General features: G+C 38.0%; 1 protein-coding gene across 1 annotated transcript in view; it reads left to right on the top strand.

The window, feature by feature from the left end:
* LOC103031728 (alpha-1,6-mannosylglycoprotein 6-beta-N-acetylglucosaminyltransferase B) overlaps positions 1–21,251 on the top strand; it is a 240,802-nt gene that overhangs the window by 127,269 nt on the left and 92,282 nt on the right. The window contains exon 8 of the mRNA XM_022664078.2: positions 9,621–9,790. Within this exon, the coding sequence (XP_022519799.2) occupies positions 9,621–9,790 (170 nt within the window). The remainder of the gene's footprint in view (positions 1–9,620; positions 9,791–21,251) is intronic.

The raw sequence follows: 21,251 nt of genomic DNA, 5'->3' as shown, positions 1-21,251 counted from the left end.
TCAACCAGTACAAAACCCCCAATTATACATTAGCTGGCTTTTTTTTTTAATTAAATCTTTATACATACAGTATAAGGATGTTGGTGGTCATATCAGTAAGCTCAAAAAATGCCATGTATGCTAATTAAGACCCTGTGTGTGGGTGTGTGTTGTGTGTATAGTGATTCACACTGAAGTCACCAGCTCGCTAATAGCCTTTTGACATCATATTGACTAAAGGAATAGATCGAGGCTAACGGACACACGGGGGGGGGGGGAGGGGGGGTGGTGGGTGACAAGGGAAGTAGATCATAGCTAACGGACAGTGACTAAGCTAATACCACGCTGCTAATAACTAATGCTAATTGGTAGCGTCAGGAAGTCGGAGAATCGCCGATAATCCCGAGCCCACAGTGTGGCGTTAAAATCAATGCGGCTGATTTAATAACGGTCACAGCAGATCAGCGTACATCAAGGGCAGCCTCGCTTATTTAGGAAAAGGATTATCCTTCCACGCAGTAAATAATATATCCATTAATTGCTATGTGTGCGCTATGAGTTTTAATGATGTAGCCGGAAAACAAAACAAACGCTTCAACTTTTAATGAAAGGATCTGTATCTCTGTAGATTTAGCCGGTTCCCAGGAAGTTGTTTTAGGAAGTCGCTAGGCTGTGTTAAACTCGTTTTTTTTAAGTGGTTGATATGGTGTTGTGCATTTGCTGTGGTATTTCTAGTGGCTTTGTGGCGCTTATAATATTTCTGTTCTTTGCCGTGGTGTTGTAGGTACTTTCTTTTTTTAGAGGTTGCTGCTGCATTTCTGGTAGTGGTGGTTGCTATTGTGTTGCTAAGTGGTTGCTATGGTATTGGTTAAGTGTTTCTAGATTTTTAATATGGTATAACAGATGGCTGCCAGGATGGTTGCTATGGTATTTCATTCAATTCTGGTGCTAGGCTAGTCAGCATGTACCCGAACCTCAAATCAGAAAAATTTGGAACAGTATAGAAGGGTTTCCCACAAAAAAAGTCAAGGTGGGGCTGTTGTTGGGGGTGTGGGGGGTTTGCTGATGCTGATGATTCACAGTTTCTTGCCAGAGACTCATAGTTAACCAACAGGGGTTTGAATCAACTGGGATGAATCATCAATGTGTATTATGGTGTATTTTAAAAAGAAGTTAATCTTTGGTTCAAAGATGAAAAGGACCATTCAGACTGTTATCAGCAATACGTTCAAAAGACAGGCTCTGTCATGATGTGAGATTGTGTCAGCACACTTAGGCCTAGGATTTTAGGGCATCTTATTATTAGACATGTTTTTTCTGCCAATTTAGTTAGGCCAAATGTCCCATGCATTCAGCTGCTACTCAGCTGTATATCCCCCATCAGTAGCCCAAGCCTCCTCTGATACATGTGAAGTCAGACTCCACCTCTTTTTGAACTGCTGCTGATGTAGCATTGCTGAGTAGCATCACAGCGCGCTTGGAGAAAAGCACAGCGACTCGGTTCTGATACATCAGCTCACAGATGCCTCGTGCTGATCGACATCACCCTTTGGAGTGATGAGGGAAAAGAGTGCCTTCAACCCACCCAGAGAGAGCAAGTACAATTGTACTCCGGCAGCTGATGGCAAGCTGCATGACCTGGATTCGAACCAGCGAGCTCCTGATCATAGTAGTGGCAGCGCTTTAGACATTTTGGACCACTCGACCAGTGTCTTTTATCTTAAGAAAGGTTTGCTGGATGATGAAACAAAATATAATAGCTTTTTTGTAACTGTAAACTGTATTTTATTCTCTCTTCTTCTGATATATTTATATATATATATATATATATATATATATATATATATATATATATATATATATATATATATATACCATAAAAGGGTGGAAATGCATTTAAACTTCATTCATACCTATGAGAAAACATTTAGTTCAAAATCTGGTGGTATCATTTAATGATGACATTTGATGGTAACATTTTAATGGTGTCCATATCTCCAAAACTCAAGACAAGGACAATATAGTCTGCAAAAAAGTGTAAGAGAACTCAGAATAACACAGAATATAAATGCAGTAACATTAAAATGAAGGCGATGTTGTGATATTTCACTTCTTGCTTCCAGTCTGAAACTAGAAAGCAGTTACTGACCTCCTCGGATTCGGACATGGCAGCAGTCCAGCCTAACCTCATCTTCAGAGAGCGGTGAGAACACAGCGGTGAGGCTCAGCTCCTCATCCCTCTGAACTCTCCCACACTGGAGTAAAGTCATGTCCAATGTCAGAGTGTCAGAGTGCCAGAGGGAGATCAAACACAGTGTTGTTTCTGTGTTAGAGGAGCAAGCTGTGGGTATTCTGCCCTATCTATCTCCACACAGCATTCCAATTTCCTGTTCTGGAGTGTTCCATCACTCAAGTACATCATCTCCAGTGATGTCAGACACCTTGATGTCCTCCATTTCCACATGTTTTACCCATGACTTTCTAGGAAGCCAAGCTTCAAAACAAGGACAGCGATTAGATTAGATCAGCTGTGGAAATCTACCCAGAATCAACAGTTCAATTTCATTCCAGGTTGTTTTGATGCACTGATCAGTTTGTTCTGAAATGCTTGTAGAATATAAATGTGCACACAAGAAACATGAAGCAAAACACTGAGATATGAAGCCTTGAAGACTCAAATAAAATAATTTAATCTAAGAGTGTGGAGAAAGAACACTCAAAGGAAGCAAGACTGTCTTTGAGCAACAGGTAAAAAATTCTGAAATCTTTGTGAGCATGAATTAAAAATACAAACAGGAACAAAGACTCAAATAAAGGAACTATCTAGGAATGTGAAGAAGAAACAATGAGGGTGACAAAGACTCAAAATTGAAAACCCTTAATGAAGGAAAACACTGACAAAATTCAAGACTCAAATAAAAGAACTGTCTGGGAATAGGAAGAATAAACACAGGGTTAAAAATACTTCAAATGGAAGACTCTTAATAAAGGAAAAAAACGACAAAAATCAAGTATAAAGTAAAATGACTATCTAGGAATGTAAAAAAGAAACACTGAGGGTGAAAAACTCTTAATGAAGGAAAAGCACTGAATGATATGAATCAAGACTCAAATAAAATAACTATTTAGGAATGTGAAGTAGAAACACAGAGGTTGAATAAGACTCAAAATGGAAAACCCTTAATGAAGGAAAAACACAGATAAGAATCAAGGCTCAAATACAAGAACTATCTAGGAATGTGAAGAAGAAACACAAAAGGTGAAAAAGACACAAAATGTAAAACCCCTAATGAAGAAAATACATTGATCAGAATCAAGACTCAAGTAAAAGAACTATCTAGAAATGTGTAGAAAAAACACAGAGGGTGAAAAAGGCTTAAAATGGAAAACCCTCAACGAAGGAAAAACACTGACAAAAATCAAGACTCAAAAAAAGAATTATCTAGGAATGTGAAGAAGCAACATTGAGGGTGGAAACACAATCTTAACGAGGAAGAAACACTGACAGGAAGCAAGACTAAAATAATAAAAAAAACTACTGTATCTAAGAGTGTGAAGTACAAACACTGAGAGAAACACGATTCAAAATGAAAGAACTCTTAGAGCATCAAAAGATCCAAAACTCAAAAGTAAGAACTCTCGGTAAGCATGATGAAAAAACACTAAGAAAAGACAAGACTTAAAAACTCTAAAAGGAACCAACACTCAAACAAATTGAGTGAAGATGGAAAACCCAGAGGACCTGTTTTTGTCCGTCATGAACCAAAACTCAGTTTTGGTAGAAAGTAGAAACACTGAGAGAAACAAGACTCAAAAGTAATAACTCTCTGAGAACTTGCAAAAGAAACACTCAGAGTACAAAGACTGGAAAAAAATAACTTTTTTGTGAGAATGAAGATCAACACTGAGATGGACCAAAACTCAAAGGAACTTTCTGGTCATGCTCCATGCTTCAGCAGCCGGAGTCTGAGAGAGCACAATGCATCTTGTTCTCTCAGGGTGGGTAGATGGCACTCTCTGCCCTCATCATTCCAAATGTGATGTTGGCCAGCACAGGTGTCTGTTATCTGATGTATCAGAGCTGGGGATCTGGTGCTTTCTACTGAGTTGGTCCGGTTTTGAGGTGGAAAAGTGGTATCAGTGGTTCTCCTCACGCTCACGGAGAGTTCTTTATTCTGAGATTTGGTTCTCTTATACCTCTTTTCCACTAAAAAAGTGCTGGTGCCGGGGCCGGAGCCGGTTTCTGCGAACCTGTGAACCTTTTAAGAACCGGCCCGTGTTTCCACTGCTTCAAGGAGTCGGGGGCAATTTGAAAACAACATGGCGGAACTCGAGCTGCTTTTAATACTTGTGCTGCTGTCCTCGGTGGACAATAGTTGATCCATTTTCATTCATTTATCTGCTTCTGCTGCTCTTAGCTCTGAATGGAGGTGTGGTTTGTAAACTTTGCCCCGAAGACGCTTCAACGTCCCGCCCTTTGGCCGCTTGCGTCACAGGTTCGCTGGTTCCAGACCAGCAAGATTGTGGGGTCAGAACGGAACCCACTTTTCTGGCCCAGAACCTGTGATTTTGCGGTGGAAACGCAAAGAACCATTCGGTAACCTGGCACCAACACCATGACAGTGCAAAAGAGCTCTTAGTGGTTCATCGTCATGCTCTAGTCTGGATTTCTCTCACTGTTTGATCCTTTTGCTTAGAGAGAGTTCATCCTTTTGGGTAGTGTTAGGTTCTTTTGGAATTTTTATGAGATTTTCATTAGGTTTTTGTGACACTGTTCCCCTCAGTCTTACTGTTCCTTATTGGAAAAGGCTTTGGATCAAAGACTGTTAAATTTTAAACTACATTAGAATTAGAACATGGATTTAAACCAGTGGAAAAGCTGTGCAGCAGAAGGTCCGGAAATGTTTATGCCTCTATTTCAAGGGTGTTAAGTCACATGCAGCTTCCGCTATGCAAAAACCAAGGTGCCGGATTTGAATGATTGATGTTTGAGAGCTTCTAGGATATAATAAAGTCCTGCATAATCTCATGTGCACCTGGAGAAAATGCATTCTGATGACATGAGTAAGGTAACGCAGCAGGTCGCAGGAATCCTCTGTATCTAGCTGCTCATATACAAAAGACTCTCCCTCTCTCTCTTCCCCTGCCTGTGGCACTAATCTCCCCAGAGCCCTGCAGTCGCTAAGTCATCTGAAAGAAGAGTCAGAAATGGAAAACCGGTGTCTTACTACACAGCAGACTCTCAGTGGGACACACACTGTTCTTTCACTGCGTTCCAAAGCACAAGCCGGCAAGCAGTCAAGCTATTGTTTCTTAGTCCACCTACAGGAATAACACTGGCTTATTATGCAAACACCCGAAGTTTAACGCTCAGGATAATAAATCGCACAGTGATTAACGGACACGTGCTGTGATACGGTTGGTCATAAAAAATATGTGCAGGTTAATCAAAAACATATGATGGTTAAAGAACAGCCTACAATATGATTTGAGAATAAATTTGTAACAGTTTTACAGTGTTGAACTCAAACTCAGAGGCTCCTCTTGCGAGAAGCTTATTAAACATCTAGAAAAAGGTTGAAAATTTTATAATTTGCTTAAAGATTAAGCTTGAATTCATTTTTAAGATTTGTTATTCAGGCATATTGGTGTTAGGGGTCATATGGAAAAATATGGAAAAATGTAGTATGTCACAAAACAACAACAACAACAACAAAAAAAAACAAGTTTTTCAGTGTTTTTTTAAGTACAAAAGAAATTTTGATCAATGTTTTATCTCATTTCAATCGTTATATTCATATAGTCTTCAGTTGGTTTACACTTTGTTTTGAGTGGTCCTTCCTAAATAGGGTTCAGATCTTCATGTTTTTGGATAAATGTTGCTGATTGGATCATAAACGACCACAGTAACCTATAGCTGTTAGAGGTCAGATCTTCATGTTTTTGGATAAATGTTGCTGATTGGATCATAAACGACCACAGTAACCTATAGCTGTTAGGTGTCAGATCTTCATGTTTTTGGAGAAATGTTGCTGATTGGATCATAAACGACCACAGTAACCTATAGCTGTTAGAGGTCAGATGTTCATGTTTTTGGATAAATGTTGCTGATTGGATCATAAACGACCACAGTAACCTATAGCTGTTAGGAGTCAGATCTTCATGTTTTTGGAGAAATGTTGCTGATTGGATCATAAACGACCACAGTAATCTAGCTGTTACGGTTCAGATCTTAATGTGAATAAATATAGCTGATTGGATCAATAACGGCCACAACAATCTTTATAAAGGGTTTATACATATTTTATAAAGGTTATAAAGATTTTATTAATGGATATAAGTTATAAAGACTTTAAAATACATTAATAAGCATATAAATAGAAAGAACAACAGTGGCTTTGCCTTTTTAAAATATGTAATTAAATAATATAGAAAGTCAATTTAGTTACTTAATATGTTATAGGTAAGTGAATATAATTATTAACAGAAATGTTAATGATGAATGATGGAAAAGACAAAGCAAGATAAGCCTCTAGTAAGATCTGAAGTTTACCATTATAAATGAATGTGGAATTACTATTTGGCACACAACAGGCCACTGTTGCCCTTTCTGTGTATATGTTGTACCTGCTTATTAATGGTTTATAACCTAATTAATTACTATTAATAAACTATTTTTAAACCCTTTATAAAGGAGCCTTATGTAAAATTGGTCCCGGATTATGTTAGGTGTAACAATAAACACTAAAATTAACAGTAAAAACTGACCCCTGTGCTGTGGATAATATGCAGTGTTTAGTATATAAAGCACTTGTGTGTGTGTAACAACACTTAAGTGATAAAATCTAACACTAAAAGTCCATAAAAATCTCTATAACGATTGTACACTCTTACTGTAGCTCCTAAGTCATATTCAAGCATCAATTCCTGATGTATTTCACACAGTGCACACAAACTATTTGCTGCCCACGCTGAATTCTGGATGGTCCTTTGACCCCTGTTAAATTTCAGTTCGCTTAGAGCGGTATTTGCCAGCCGCTGTCGATTCACTCCAGCGCACATAATATAGAGAAAACCTGACTTTCTCAAATGTTTTTTTTTTTTTTTTTTTTTGCAAGTTTAGACTCTTTTTTTCTTTCGTTCTGCAAGCTGTGATTGTAATTCTGGCAGATTATCAAGTTTTCTGTTGTTTACTGGCTCTGCAACTGCTCACTTCTTACCATCTGCCGCATGCTGGATTTAGCAATTACAGTAGAGTTCTCCTTTATTATGTAGAAAGTTGCTGGAGTTGATTAAATTAACAGGATGTGGAATCCGCAGCAGTAAACACACTTGAAAGCAGCGTGTGCTGTAAGCGTCTGCTGCTTCTGCTCGCTGAGCGTTTACAGTGGAGGGGTGAAAGGTCAGATCTGTTTATTTGACTGCGTGAGAGAAGAAAAGTACAAGTACAAAATGACAAATGATGAATAAATACAATTTAGCTGGGTTTGCGTGAAGCTGAAGCTGTTGTCCAAGGATTGGAAACAAGAAGAAAAAAAAATCAAAAGATTATTACTTATTTTTTTCTTACCATTTCTAGTCTGTTTATCTCTTTTTTTAGGGTCTGTTTCTTCACCCACCCCTGTCATTTTTCTTGTTCTATTTTTTCTTTTGAGAACGAAGATTCCCCAAGAGGGAACTGTGACATTGCGTCTACAGCCTTGAGGTTTACACTGATTATTTTTTTACACCAAAATAATCAGAAAGGAGATAATTCTGGTGGATATCTTAATATACTGTAGATGTAAAACCCAATAAATAAGATCCTTAATTCATTTATACATGTTGAAGGGTTTTTTTTGTCTCCTGGCCTGGCTGCACTCATTTTCCACAAGCTGAAATGTAATCAATTAAATTGACTTAAATTGATAAAATTGAGAAATCTTTCTTTTTTTTTTTTTTTTTTTTTAGAAAATTAGAGTTTTTTTGTTTTGAAAGTTTTGTAGATAACAGATGTAACAGAGTGTAACACAAAAAAAACTTACAATGTTTTCCTATCTCTTTTAAATCCCACCCCACCCACATCCATCCCACCCCTCCCACATCTAACCCACTACATCCAGATTACCTTACCCATTACTATCCCTTTCCACCCAACCACCACACATCTAGCGCAATATATACATGAAACAAAGTCTAACAATAGAAAGTAATCATGATAAAAGAATAATTTTAGGTGCCCCCCCCCCAGCAGCCAGGCCTGTTGAATTAAAGAGGTCTCCTATTACCGGCCACCTTACTGATTAAAATATCCTATATTTACTGTTCAAATGTATATATACAGTACCCATGCTTTTATTTTAATAATAAGAACTCTTAACATGGTATTGGTGTCTAATCATGAGTGTATTAATGTGTATTTTCAAATCACTGGGCTTATTTGTATTGTATGGCGTTTCTCCCAGTGGTGTACAATGATATTGCATTTGTCCTGGGTGGGTAACCATACTCTGATTACATTAGGAAAACTTGGCAACACCCTTTTTTTAGATTAAAAACGAGAAAAAAAAGTTGTCGCGATACAGAAATGCAAAATTGTTAGCGGTTGTTAGCAGTACTAAAACAAAATTTTATGATGCGATTTTTTTTTTTTGTGAGAAAAAAGTTTAAGTGTTTGTCTTAGGCAGGAGCTGAGGTCCTTTGAATTTCTTTAAGGCAAATGGCAAAAAAAAAGGAAAACAAAAAAAAAGCGAAACTGGGCGATAATAGGGGTACAGCCGATTCATCAGATTAATTTATTATCAAAATAATAGTTAGTTGCAGCCCTAGTTTGGTGTGTGTGTGTGTGTTCACTGAGGACGTTTATCTAACTCTAATGTGCTCTACCTCGCTCTGCCTCCAGTCTTGTTTTGTCATCTGATTATAGTCTGCATAGTCCGTTGAGTTTGTCACAATTTGTCACAATGTTATCACAGGACTTACAATGTGTTTATCATCAAAACACAATGTTTTTATCGCAAAAAACACTAAAAATATTATTAAGTAATTTTTAAAAAACTATTTTCCATAATTTACAAATGTGCAAGAGCCTTATGGGAGTGGCAGAATCCTAACTAAGCATTTTATTCTCCAAACTTTTAAACACATCCATTACAGTTTGCCTAACATAAGTGTTTTATTACTGATTGATTACACTGACTTGGCAAAAGTCATGGGATAGCAGTATGCACATTGTTACATCATGTTACCTCGAGTGTTACCTCAGGTGACAGCCTGGGAATGCACACATCTGTTAAAGTTGTGAGGTGTTATCTTGTGAATGCGGTTGAATGCAATGACTTTGACATGCTGCATCTCTAGGATCTAGGATTGCCCGTGTAGGAGACCCAATAGTCAAAAGGCAAAAGTCATGGGATACAATAGAAGTTACCAGTCAGTGTATATTATTAATGATATATATGCTACATACTATCTCTCCAGCACAGTACATGAGGAGGTTCTATGAGTTTTTCTCTTATTCTAGAATCATCTGTAGCTCAGTGTAACATGCTGCACACATCTCCCGCGTATCTCAGCTTTTGATACAGTTTTCTACTAATCAATATCTCCTGTAGTGTGTTTATGATCTTGTGTTCTGAATCTCTTGTCTGTTTGCTCTGCAGATCCTGGTCCACGTTGGCTTCCTGACGGAGGAGTCCGGAGACGTGTTCAGTCCGAAGGTGCTGAAGGGTGGGCCGCTGGGGGAGATGGTGCAGTGGGCAGATATCCTGACCGCACTTTACGTTTTGGGACACAACCTTAAAATCTCCATGTCAGTCAAAGAGCTGCAGGGGTGAGTTACGTTTCTCCATATGAGCTTCTGCTGATATTCTCAACAGATCAAACATCAAGCAGGTGGAAACAGAGAGAGAGAGAGATACATGTACAGATGGATAGGCAGATAGGCTAACAAGCTCATGGTTAGATAGGTAGACAGACAGAAAGATAGACACACTGAAAAAAAATATGAGTAAAATTTAGTTAAAAACTAGTTTCGCAACTTTCTGCATTTGCTTTTTTAAGTAAATTTAATTTCAGATAAATGTAAGTAACTTCAACTTAAATGTTACACAGAGTAAATAAGTGAACTGAACTTCAGCCAATCCTTTCTTTTAGTAAACTTACTTAATTACAAATACTTAATTCATACAATATTACTCAAATAATTTATAATAGATAATATATTATAATTCCTGAAATTGAAATATTTTTAGATTTTTATATAGTTAGTGGATGCGTGTAGTGAATGCAGTACAGACCGCGTGTGTAAACAGCATGGAGCAGCAGAGACAGCGTTTGTTCACAGCTGTGGTAATTAGCATTATCGGGCTGTTATATCAGATTAAACAGCACCTTATCAGCAGTTTAGCGTGATTAAAAATGATGAGTATATTTGATAGCTGGGTCAGATCGAGACCGGATCACGTTTTCACCACAAGAGAACCGCTCCAGAATTCGTTTGGGATGAGACCACATCCTCTAACTGGTCTCGGTCCGGTTGTTTTGATCCTAACCCGATCTGAACCCGATTGCTGTTTTCACATTTGCTCATTTGAACTGCATTAAAGGTACAGACGAACCTGAGTCAGTTTTAACCAAACCAAATAGTGCTTGCTGTAAAAAAAAACCCTGGTATACAGATGGATATACAGTCACACAGACAGATGGATTTATGGAGAGAGAGACAGACAGACAGATAATTAGATAGAAAAGGCTCTTTTTCTATTGGATTTTCTTTCTGCTACCTGTGTGTGTGAGCGATTCTGAGCTCATTACTTGCTTTCCTGGTCAGGGTGACACGACCCATCCCTGATCATTATCACAGTGGAATGTCACATTTTCCAGTGTGCTGTTACTGTGCACACTGCTGTGCTATAGTTCTGCAGGATCTGCAGTGTGATCTACGTATAGCTCTGTAAGGCCACTGTATGTTCAGACTGCTGGAAAATCTGATTTGTTTCGCTGTTATTTGGGTAAAAGGGGATCAGATTAGATGTCCGGACATCATAAATGTATCTTCTTGGTACCCTGCACTTCTGTCACACTGGATTTGAGGAGGACATTGTTTGACACGTAGTGAATGACACAAAAGGGCTTGAATCTGATTAGCAAAAAAAGCTATTATTTCATGTGGTTTCTGGTTGTCCACTGTATGAAAAATAATCTAAATGTGTCAAAAATCAGATCTAGCCTGGCAGTCTAAACATAGCGTATGATTCAGTAACTCTACCCCTAGGATATCTCACTCTACCCTCACTACAAATGGACAGTAGATACCAGTATCTGCATATCAAAGGAATTTCCAGCCACGATTGAGTTCTTGCAGCTGTGAAACCTGCTGGTGCTTGTGAGTCATGCTGAGGGCTCTTCTAGTGCATGGCCACTTTTTTTAATTGGGTGAAGTAAAAGCGAAGGAATGCCTTTTGAGTCGTTTTGAGGTTTGTAAGCTGAACTGAAGGTCTAATACTGTATTTACACTGCTGCATCAATTTAACAGACATAAATATACATTGTCCTATTAAATCACGTGTGTTTGTGTAAATGTGTTTAATAGTGTCCGTTAGGGGTGGGCAATATTATATCGTATACAATATATCGTGACACAGAAATATCATGATATTAAAAATCCATATCGTGATAATAGGGATGTTCTGTCTTAAAAGTAGTCTATTATTTACTGTGAAGCTTTAGGTGTATTTATTGTATAATTGTTTTAGTTTGCAGTTTATATGCATGCACTAAATATTCTGCAATATTATTTGATGCATTATATTATTTTATGCTATATTATTTATTTTGCCACATTATGATTATACTGCTATAGTATTATACTATATTCCTGAAATGAATTAATTATTTTAGTTTTCCTATATTGCCAAGAATATCATCATCGCAAAAATACCCTGAAATATCGTGATATTATTTTAGAGCCATATCGCCCATCCCTAGTGTCCGTTTTATTTTTTGCAATTTTTTATTTATTTATTTATTTTTTTCTGTTTTTGTTTTTTATTTAATTTTTTGTTTTTTTCCTCATGGTTTGAATTGTTTTTTTTTATAGTACTGTCATGTTCAGTGATTAATCTTAATTAATCATATTCATCATCAGAGTATTTTTAAGTGTACAATTTACTTGAATCATGAAGTTTAGCTGAGGAGCTAATAAATGAATGAATGAATAACTGGTAAAAACTGTATATCTCTTTTAACCTTTGACTAATTTTTATAGCTGCACCTTTATTCATCTAAAAATTACAACAACAAAAAAAATAGAGGATGTTCACGCATGGCAGATTTATTTATTTATTATTTATTATTTTTTTAGTCCCTCACGTTTTTGGTATCCCATATTCCATTTGAGATTCCAGAGTCCCTTACGCTTGTAGTGCTTAATGCATAATAGATTCCAGCGCTGGCCTTCAGATGGAGTTTGCTGCGGGAATGTACCCAGAAAAGCAGCCTACACAACAAAAGAAGGCTGTCTGAAATTGCCTCTCTCTTTTATTTTGCTGACTACAGACAGGGTTGGACTCACGCCAGCCCCTTTTGTTTTGATCTTTCTTTCTTGGAGAAGAACTTTAGTGCCCTTTCAGAAGCGCTGCTCCTCGTTGTGTTGGTGATGATCAGAAGGAATTGGACGGTAGCTGATTCCTCCGCCAGCGAGCGCTTTGGCTCCGGTCCCGAGCGGAATGCGGTGTGAAAACGTGACAGGATGAATCTGTGTTTCCGTCATTAAAGCAGCGCTTATTAAGCAGCACATTGATCTCTATTGATTGGAAGGGTTTGGTATGCTTTTGTTGTTGCCGGTGTGTCATCTCCTTTCCACACGAGTCAGCAGCACTTTTATATTCTGCTAACTGATGCAAGCCCCCGGTCTAGCACCCATAAATCTGTCTGCCAGAGGCGGCTAACGGCAGCTAGCACGCTCCGTTTGGCTATCAAAGCAGGAGCAATTCGCTGTAAATCAGAATGAGGAGTCACTCCGAACCCTGAAGAGCTACCGGCAGCAGCTGTGTGGAGAACTGACTCTTCTGTTTAGATGGACGGTTTTATCTGTTTATAAGCTGCACACCCTGGAGGTGGGCGATATGATGATATTTAATGGCATTAGATAAATATAGGCTTTATTCTGTTAACAATTAGGGGTAAGGCTGGTGGGTATTAGGGGTGTAACGGTACAGAAAATTCATGGTTTGGTTCACACCGTGGTATAAACCCCACAGTTTGGTGCATTTTCGGTTCGGTTGGTGGAAAAAAATAAGAAATCTAAGCATTCTGTATAGCCTAACCTTTATTAACTTCATAATAACAATGAAACTTCATTATAAGCGTGTTTTGTTTTACAATCCTCTGTATATTTATACAAGTTTACAGTACTTGAGCTTACAGCAATGTGCTTCGAAAATACTTCAATAATGGCTTGGGACCTGTCTGATTTCACATCTAGAGGCTGCTAAAAGCAGTGGGGACAATTAGTTGGGTAAAAGTTATTTTTTATTAGTTCTGTTTTTTGCCGCTTAAAATTCTTTATCATCTTAATTTAGCATGTTCAATTTATACATCTAACACACCGTCATAGTTCAGTCCATAGACTGTATATAGCTGGACAGAGCATCGTCTCTCAAAAGTTAAGCCACCACAGGTCGGGCGCCCCCTGCTGTTCGGTTGCAGAAAGCTGTGTAACCCCACCCATTCCCATAGGTTTTAATGTCAAAACAGACAACTTTCAATCACGTTTTTTTCCAATATACTGTAATTCTACCTCCTTTATTTAAATGCAACAGCTAGTGTAACCTCGGCTTATATTGTCAAATTTTTATATCCCCACAGAATTCGTTTTTTAAAAACGTTTTTCAGCTCTATTTAAAAAAGGTGTGGTTACTGTAAGAGGGCTGGGTTACACCTAGCCGGGGTGGGACCAATGACTGTATGGGTGGGACCATAGACTGTATATAGCTCTGTTGAGGCAGCCCTCAGGGGCGGGTTTATTTAAATGAGTAGGCTGTCTCTCCACAGTATTTCTCCCTCCTCTGGTTTCTATTGCGCAGACTCAGGTTTCAGGATCGCCAACATGGTGGAAGATTTTGGCTCCATTTTCATTGAATGAATGGGAACGACACAGCATCCATCTTTTTTACAGTCTCTGGTTCGGTCCACCACTCGCTTTTTTCCAGCTCTGCTGTAGTTCACAGGGAGCCCACAGTATTCCCACACAGTTGATTTAAAAGCAGCAGGCGGGTCCTCGAGCTCCTGTGTGTCTTTATCACTCTCCAGTGCACTTTTTCCAGTCGCTAAGCTACTAAGCTAAATGTGCTCAGAGCTAAACTTCTCAGGACAGGCTAGGTTAGTGGCGAGTTGCTGGTAACAACAGTGCTACAGCTATACTCTCCGGGTGCAACACTCCTGTGAACATTAGTTCTGTGTTACTTTCATTGGTTCCAGCGGACGGTTCTTAAAGCATACACCTACCGTTACACCCCTACTGGGTATCACCTTAAAAATTTTATATTGTTGCCGATGTGATACTTTTAATTCGATACCTTTTCTAAATTGAGCTAAAAAAACATACTTCGTATTTATTTAACAGCAGCCATGAGTAATCTCATTCTCATCTCTTAACATGAGAGGCTCCATAGAGAGAGAGAGAGAGAGAGAGAGAGACATAGAGCGAGTGAGCGAGTGACAGAGAGAGAGAAAGAAAAAACTGAAGGGGGAGAGAGAGACGGGGAGGAAGGAGGAGAGAGAGAGATAGAGAGGGAGTGAACAAGAGACAGAGAGCGAGTACGAGAGAGAAAGTGGGAGAGAGAGCAAGAGAGACAGAGAGAGAGAGCAAGTGAGTGAGAGAGACAGAGTGACAGACAGAGAGAGAGAGAGAGAGAGAGAGAGAAGGCGGAGAGAGATAGAGAGGGAGTGAATAAGAGACAGAGAGCAAGTAAGAAAGAGAAAGTGGGAGAAAGAGAGAGAGAGAGAGAATTTTTTGCTGCTTAAAGCAAAGAAAAATTCACTATTCTCATTTTACATTAAAATATCTACTAGATTTATTTTACTCCAATTATTCAGTCAATCAATCAATCAATCAACCTTTATTTTCACTTGGGAAGAAACATTGAGGTGACCCTCATTTACAATGTTGCCGAGTCTTTATAACATCAAAGGGATTGAACACATTTAATGATAATTTAGAAATAATAAAAAATAAAATAGTAAAAAATAAATAAATAAATTTATTTATTGATACACATACTGTGTTTTTGAATATATAGCAGATCCAAAAATTGCAGCATACAAGTTTTGCAATATCGTACAGCCCTAATTTGGGCTACTGTAACCCTGCATTCATACTGGACAAAGACTAAACTCTATCCATGTAAAGAAACAAAGCCTGTCTACCAAAAAAATGAAGAAGCAATGCCAATAACCACAGGAGAAATGAAAACATGCACTGGTCATGACGTATTGAGCAGGAAAGATTTAATACAGTGAGAAATTATTGTTTTTCAGAGTGATTGGTTGAGCATTATTGTATTTACACGTCATTAAACATACAAACATAAGATTTTAATTGGCGTAATGATCATGTTTAATGGCCGTTTATGGATTTCAGGTCCTATCTAACATATCTAACATGTCTAACCCTACTTTATTGGAGCTTTTTTATATCTTATCTATTTGATTTGTACTAGATTTACTAGAATGCTAGAACTTGGAAAAATTAGGTTTTCACAAACCAAAGATTCCGAAAGTAAAACAGTTTTTAAAAAAACGTGATCATTTAGCACGCCTTCTCTTGTGGCTTTGCTTATAAATAGCATCAGCCGTATATAGCACTAGCATCTGTTAGCGGAGGCGCTAGCTAGAACATATGACATGAATCACTGAGGGTGGGTGGCCAACCGGCAGGCGAGTACCAGCATCACTCACGGCTAAGTGGAGCAGCGTCCGCCGGCGTTGCTTTATGGGGACTGATATGGAGGTGTACAGGAAGTTGATGGCATTAGTTATTCATGGCGTGGTATAGCTGCTGACAACCCTATTCTCTGGAGACGAATGGCAGCCTTGCTCGAGCCCCTTAGATGGAGTTATAGAGAGTTATGGCAATACATCAGCACATATGGAGCAACGCTGGGCAGCTTTCACACGTTTGGGGCTAGCTTAGCCTAGCAAGAGGAAGGCGTGAATATGGAGATTTTATGGATATTAACAACATATTTCAGATTTCAGCTTAGTTTTCTATTCAGGACCATACAGAAGACGTTGGACCTCCATCAGCACTGATATACTGTATATATGGTAGCAAATGTAAATTCTGAAGAGACATTCTGCAGACGTTTTCACAGGTCCTCATGTGTTTATAATGATAAAAGGCTCATGAGTATCTGAAATATATTACAGATATATAGAAGAACCTGTCTACCTGTCTACTCTCCCTATTTATTTTTATTTTTGGGGGGTATTTATCTTTATCTATTTTGTATGTTCTCTTTTTATTGTATTCTTTTATTTTATCTATATATCTATTTTAATAACAGCTCTTTGGGTGTAAACTGGATCGTGAGATCACAATTTCGTTCCACCTCATGTACCACATGTGATGCGAATGACAATAAAATCTCCTTGAATCCTTGAGGAAAAGGAGCATCACAGCCCAGTCATACAAAGTTCTGTTGATGTACAAAAGGTTGTTTTATGTCGATAACTTTTTGACTAAATTCATTTGATGTGTGAACTTTCAGTGAACTTTCAAACACGAATTAATGCCTGCGACAAGTTAGGTGCAGTTATAGCCCCTGAAATGTAGTTACAGAGAGTTTTAGCAATATATCAGCACATATGGAGCAAAGCCAGCACATTTGGGGCTAGCTTAGCTTAGCGACGGGATGGCATTTATATGAAGATTTTATGCACATTACAAATGCCTTCCCAATTTCAGCTTAGGTTTGGAGAGAAATAAAAAAGACTTATTTTAACTTACTCTAATTTTTAGATTGACCCCGTTAGCCCTGTATGTAAGCCTACACTTCAGTTCACGACTCTAATAACTACAGTACTGTCACAGTTAACATTAGAGTTGGGAAAATATATCGATATTGAGGTATATCATATCATTTTGATAGTTTGGTACCATATCGTATCGTATCGTGTTGTACCATATCGTATCATACTATAATGTATTGTATCGTACCGTACCATATCGTATCGTACCATATCATACCATACCATATCGTATCATACTATAATGTATTGTATCGTACCGTACCATATCATACCGTACCATATCGTATCGTACCATATCATATCGTACCATATCGTATCATACTATAATGTATTGTATCATACCGTACCATATCGTATCGTACCATATCGTATCGTACCATATCGTATCGTACCATATCATACCGTACCATATCGTATCGTGCCATATCATACCGTACCATATCGTATCGTACCATATCATATCGTACCATATCGTATCGTACTATGATGTATCATACCATATCGTATCGTACCATATCGTATCGTACTATGATGTATCGTATCATACCATATCGTATCGTACCATATCGTATCGTAACATATCGTATCGTACTATAATGTATCGTATCATACCATATCGTATCGTACCATATCGTATTGTACCATTTCATACTGTATCGCATCATTCCGTGTCGTATCGTACCATATCGCATCATACCATATTGTTTCATACCATAACATATCATACAATATTGTATCGTACATATCATACCGTATTATATCGTACCATAACGTATCATACCATATTGTATCATACACATCGCTCATACACATTCACTCTCTCTGAATAAACATAACCTGGAATCGGTTCATCTGCTGTGAAAGGAGACCGCATCACACCCGCCCAGTTTAAAATGATTCTTCCGCATGCTCGGTGTAGTTACCCATTCTGACCAGAGAGGGCCCTAAATCCCCAAACTTACAGACATCAGCTTTAAATGAAGGTCTAAACCTGGTTGTTTTCGGTAACTTTCAATGAGTCTTTCACATCGCTGTGGAGGAATTCTCCTCAACTCTTCTTTACAGAATTGTTGCAATTCCACCACATTGGAGGGATTTTTAGCATTAACTGCCTTTTTTAAGGTCATGCCACAGCATCTTAATAGGATTCAGGTCAGGACTTTGACTAGGCCACTCACAGTCTTCATTTTGTTTTTCTTCAGCCATTCAGAGGTGGACTTGCTGGTGTGTTTTGGGTCATTGTCCTGCCACAGAACCCAAGTTCATTTCAGCTTGAAGTCAGAAACAGACGACCGGACATTCTCCTTCAAGATTTTTGGTAAACAGTGAAATTCATGTTTTCATTTATCACAGCAAAGCAGCCCCAGACCACCACACTACCACCACCATGTTTTACTGTAGGTATAATGCTAGGTGTAAGAGGACATACACCTTCCAAAAAAGTTAAACTTCTGTCTTGTCCTTCCAAAGAGTATTTTCCCAAAAGTCTTTTGTATCACCAAGATGGTTTAGTATTAGTATGCTAATACTGCTGGAGAAACTTCACTCAAACTCCTGTATAAAGCTGTACTTCAGCAAAGTGGCTTTACTGCTCCTTACAACCTGACTGATGGAATTCATACATAGGGTGCACCAGATTTAGGGAAAATGAATGGATTTTAAGTGCGACTTTAGTGGGAAAATAAGGTAAGTATATGGAGTCCTGAGGACTTGGAGCTAGGTAACATCCAACTCTACATACAATACTCTCGCTAGTTAATGGAGACAGTTTGTGTGTGTGTGTGTGTGTGTGTGTGTATGGAGGGAGGTATATACTGCCAGAACAGCAGGTGTCTAGATGGTTACAGTTTTGACACCAGTCGCTTGGGAGTTGTTTCAATGAGATGTTCTTCAAAAAGCGAAGTCGTCCAGTCAGCCTCAAAGCCACCAGGTGCCTACAGAGCCTCACTTTGTGCACTCCCAGGCATACAGAGTACAGAAGCTGCGTGTGTGTGTGTAGCGAGGTGTGTGTGTGTGTGTTTGTGTGTATATATATATATATATATATATATATATATATATATACTGCTTTTATTCATAAGGCAGTTTCGTTCTGTAGACCAAGTTGAACTTTAGAAGAACTCCCCAGGTGAGGCGCTGCTTGTTTTATTTTTGTGAGCAGCGCAGGGAACAATACAGTGAGGAACATCGTATCTACAATTTAAATAAGTTGTTTTTTTAAGGCTTTTCGTGGTTCTGGAGGGGATGTTGGTGTTGGTGATGAGGAAGAAGGGTGGATTACCTTTTTTAAACCCTGAAAAAACTAAACCCTGAAGTTGCTGTCAGGTGCAGGTTTCTTTGACTCTTCTCTAAAGATTTCCTTTACAATTCATCAGCTTTTTTTTTTTTTTTAGTCTGTTTGTTGTCTTCCCTCTAGTCTTCGAGCCTTGCCAAAACTCTAGGAGGAATATTGGCTTTTAGAGAGCTGCTCTAAAGCAATATTAAAGCTGTTTGGACTGTCAGAGAAAGGTGTGTGTGTGTGTTCCGGTATTGATTTGGCCTCTGATTGCACAGCATTGATTTACCGGGGTTAACTCACCGCGAAAGTTTGTTGGGTTTTGATCTGTGACTGTTTGCCAGTAAAGTACAGTGCAGAATCATCCAGCACGTTTCTTGGCTCCTCTAGTTGTGAACAAAACGTCACGTACAAACTGAAACGTGTGGGCATTAACTGCATTCAGCTCTGAGAAAAATACAACTCTGAAAAGACTGAAAAGATGCTACATGGGTTTGCTTGAGCGATGATACCAGAAAAAAAGCCTTTTTCTGGGTCCTTAAAGAACCATTATTATATAAGACATGCTTCTTTCAGTGTTTTGTCATATCGTCAAGAATATTGCTATCGCAAAAATACCATGAAATATCGTGATATAATTTTAGGGCCGTATCGCCCACCCCTAGTTTGGACACGACTTAAATTCAGTGGGTTTTTTTTGCCATGGCTGTGCAGAATACAGGCACATGCAGACGTAGTAAAAATAGAGATTTATTAACAAAAACGCAAGACAAAGGGGTAGTCAGGCAAAAAAGGGGGTCAAAACGGACAAACAGTAACAAATGAGAGAGCGCATACCAGAGTAGAAACAGTCCAGGGTTGGTCAGTGAGAGAAACTTTCTGCATTGTAGAGTAATACTAAAGTCATCCAAACTATAATATATATATATATATATATATATATTTTTTTTTTTTTTTTTTTTTTTTTTTGATTCTTTAAAGCAGACACCTCTTGTTTAGATGACAGCTTTTCACATCTTGGCTGGATTTTCTCAATCAGCTTTATGAGGTAGAGTCACCTGTTAGCAGCTGTTAGACCATTTGACCAGTTTGAGAGCATCAGTTGTAAAGTTGTGAAGAGGAAGAGTTGGTGGTATACAGTCAATAGCTCTATTTGAGTAATGTTCTAATCCATATTATGGCAATAAATACTCAACAAACTAAAGAAAAAAAATATATAATTTAAGAAATGAAGGTCTGTCAATCTGTCAAATGTCAAGAACTTTAAAAGTATCCTCCTAAAAGTGCAGTCGCAAATAGCATCAGAAACATTGGGATGAAACTGGCTCTCATCAGGACCACCCCAGGAAAGGAAGACCAAGAGTTACCTCTGTTGTACAGGATAAGTTCATCAGAGTTACCAACCTCAAAAAACGCAAGTTAACAGCACCCCAGATAAGAGTCACCTAAACGCAGCTTCACAGAGTATTTTGGTTTGTTTAATACTTCAGTCAATCAACGTTTATTTTCAATGGGTAAATACATTGAGGGTAGCCCTCGTTTTCAATGCAGCCGAGCATCCTCAAAATTAAAGGGATTGAAAAATAAGTTAAAGTAAATAAGTAAAAAAAAAAAAAAAAACAATGTAAGATTTAACTAAGAAAAAATAAAATGATTCAGAATAAAAGGATAAGCAGACAGGCTAAAATGTAGAGCAATAAAACAAAGCGATAAATATGTAGAATAATAAAATATAAACACAATTACAGAAATAAAAGACTAAAATAAAAAATAGTAAATGATGGAAATAAAATAAATAATAATAATAAGTAAAAAATAAATAAAAGGAAGAAATAGATGCAATAAGTAAATATAATAAAACAAGTAATAAGTACAAATAATAGGATGAAATTTATGAAATAAAAAAATATAACAAAATTAAATAAAAGGGCTATTCGTTCATACTCAGTATGACTTCAGTATTCATTTAAAATATAGGGGGGGC

The sequence above is a fragment of the Astyanax mexicanus genome, chromosome 5 (assembly GCF_023375975.1).
Source record: "Astyanax mexicanus isolate ESR-SI-001 chromosome 5, AstMex3_surface, whole genome shotgun sequence".
Classification (NCBI taxonomy): Eukaryota; Metazoa; Chordata; class Actinopteri; order Characiformes; family Acestrorhamphidae; genus Astyanax; species Astyanax mexicanus.
Note: the sequence above shows the minus strand (reverse complement) of the source record. Positions and strands in the feature narration are given on the sequence as shown.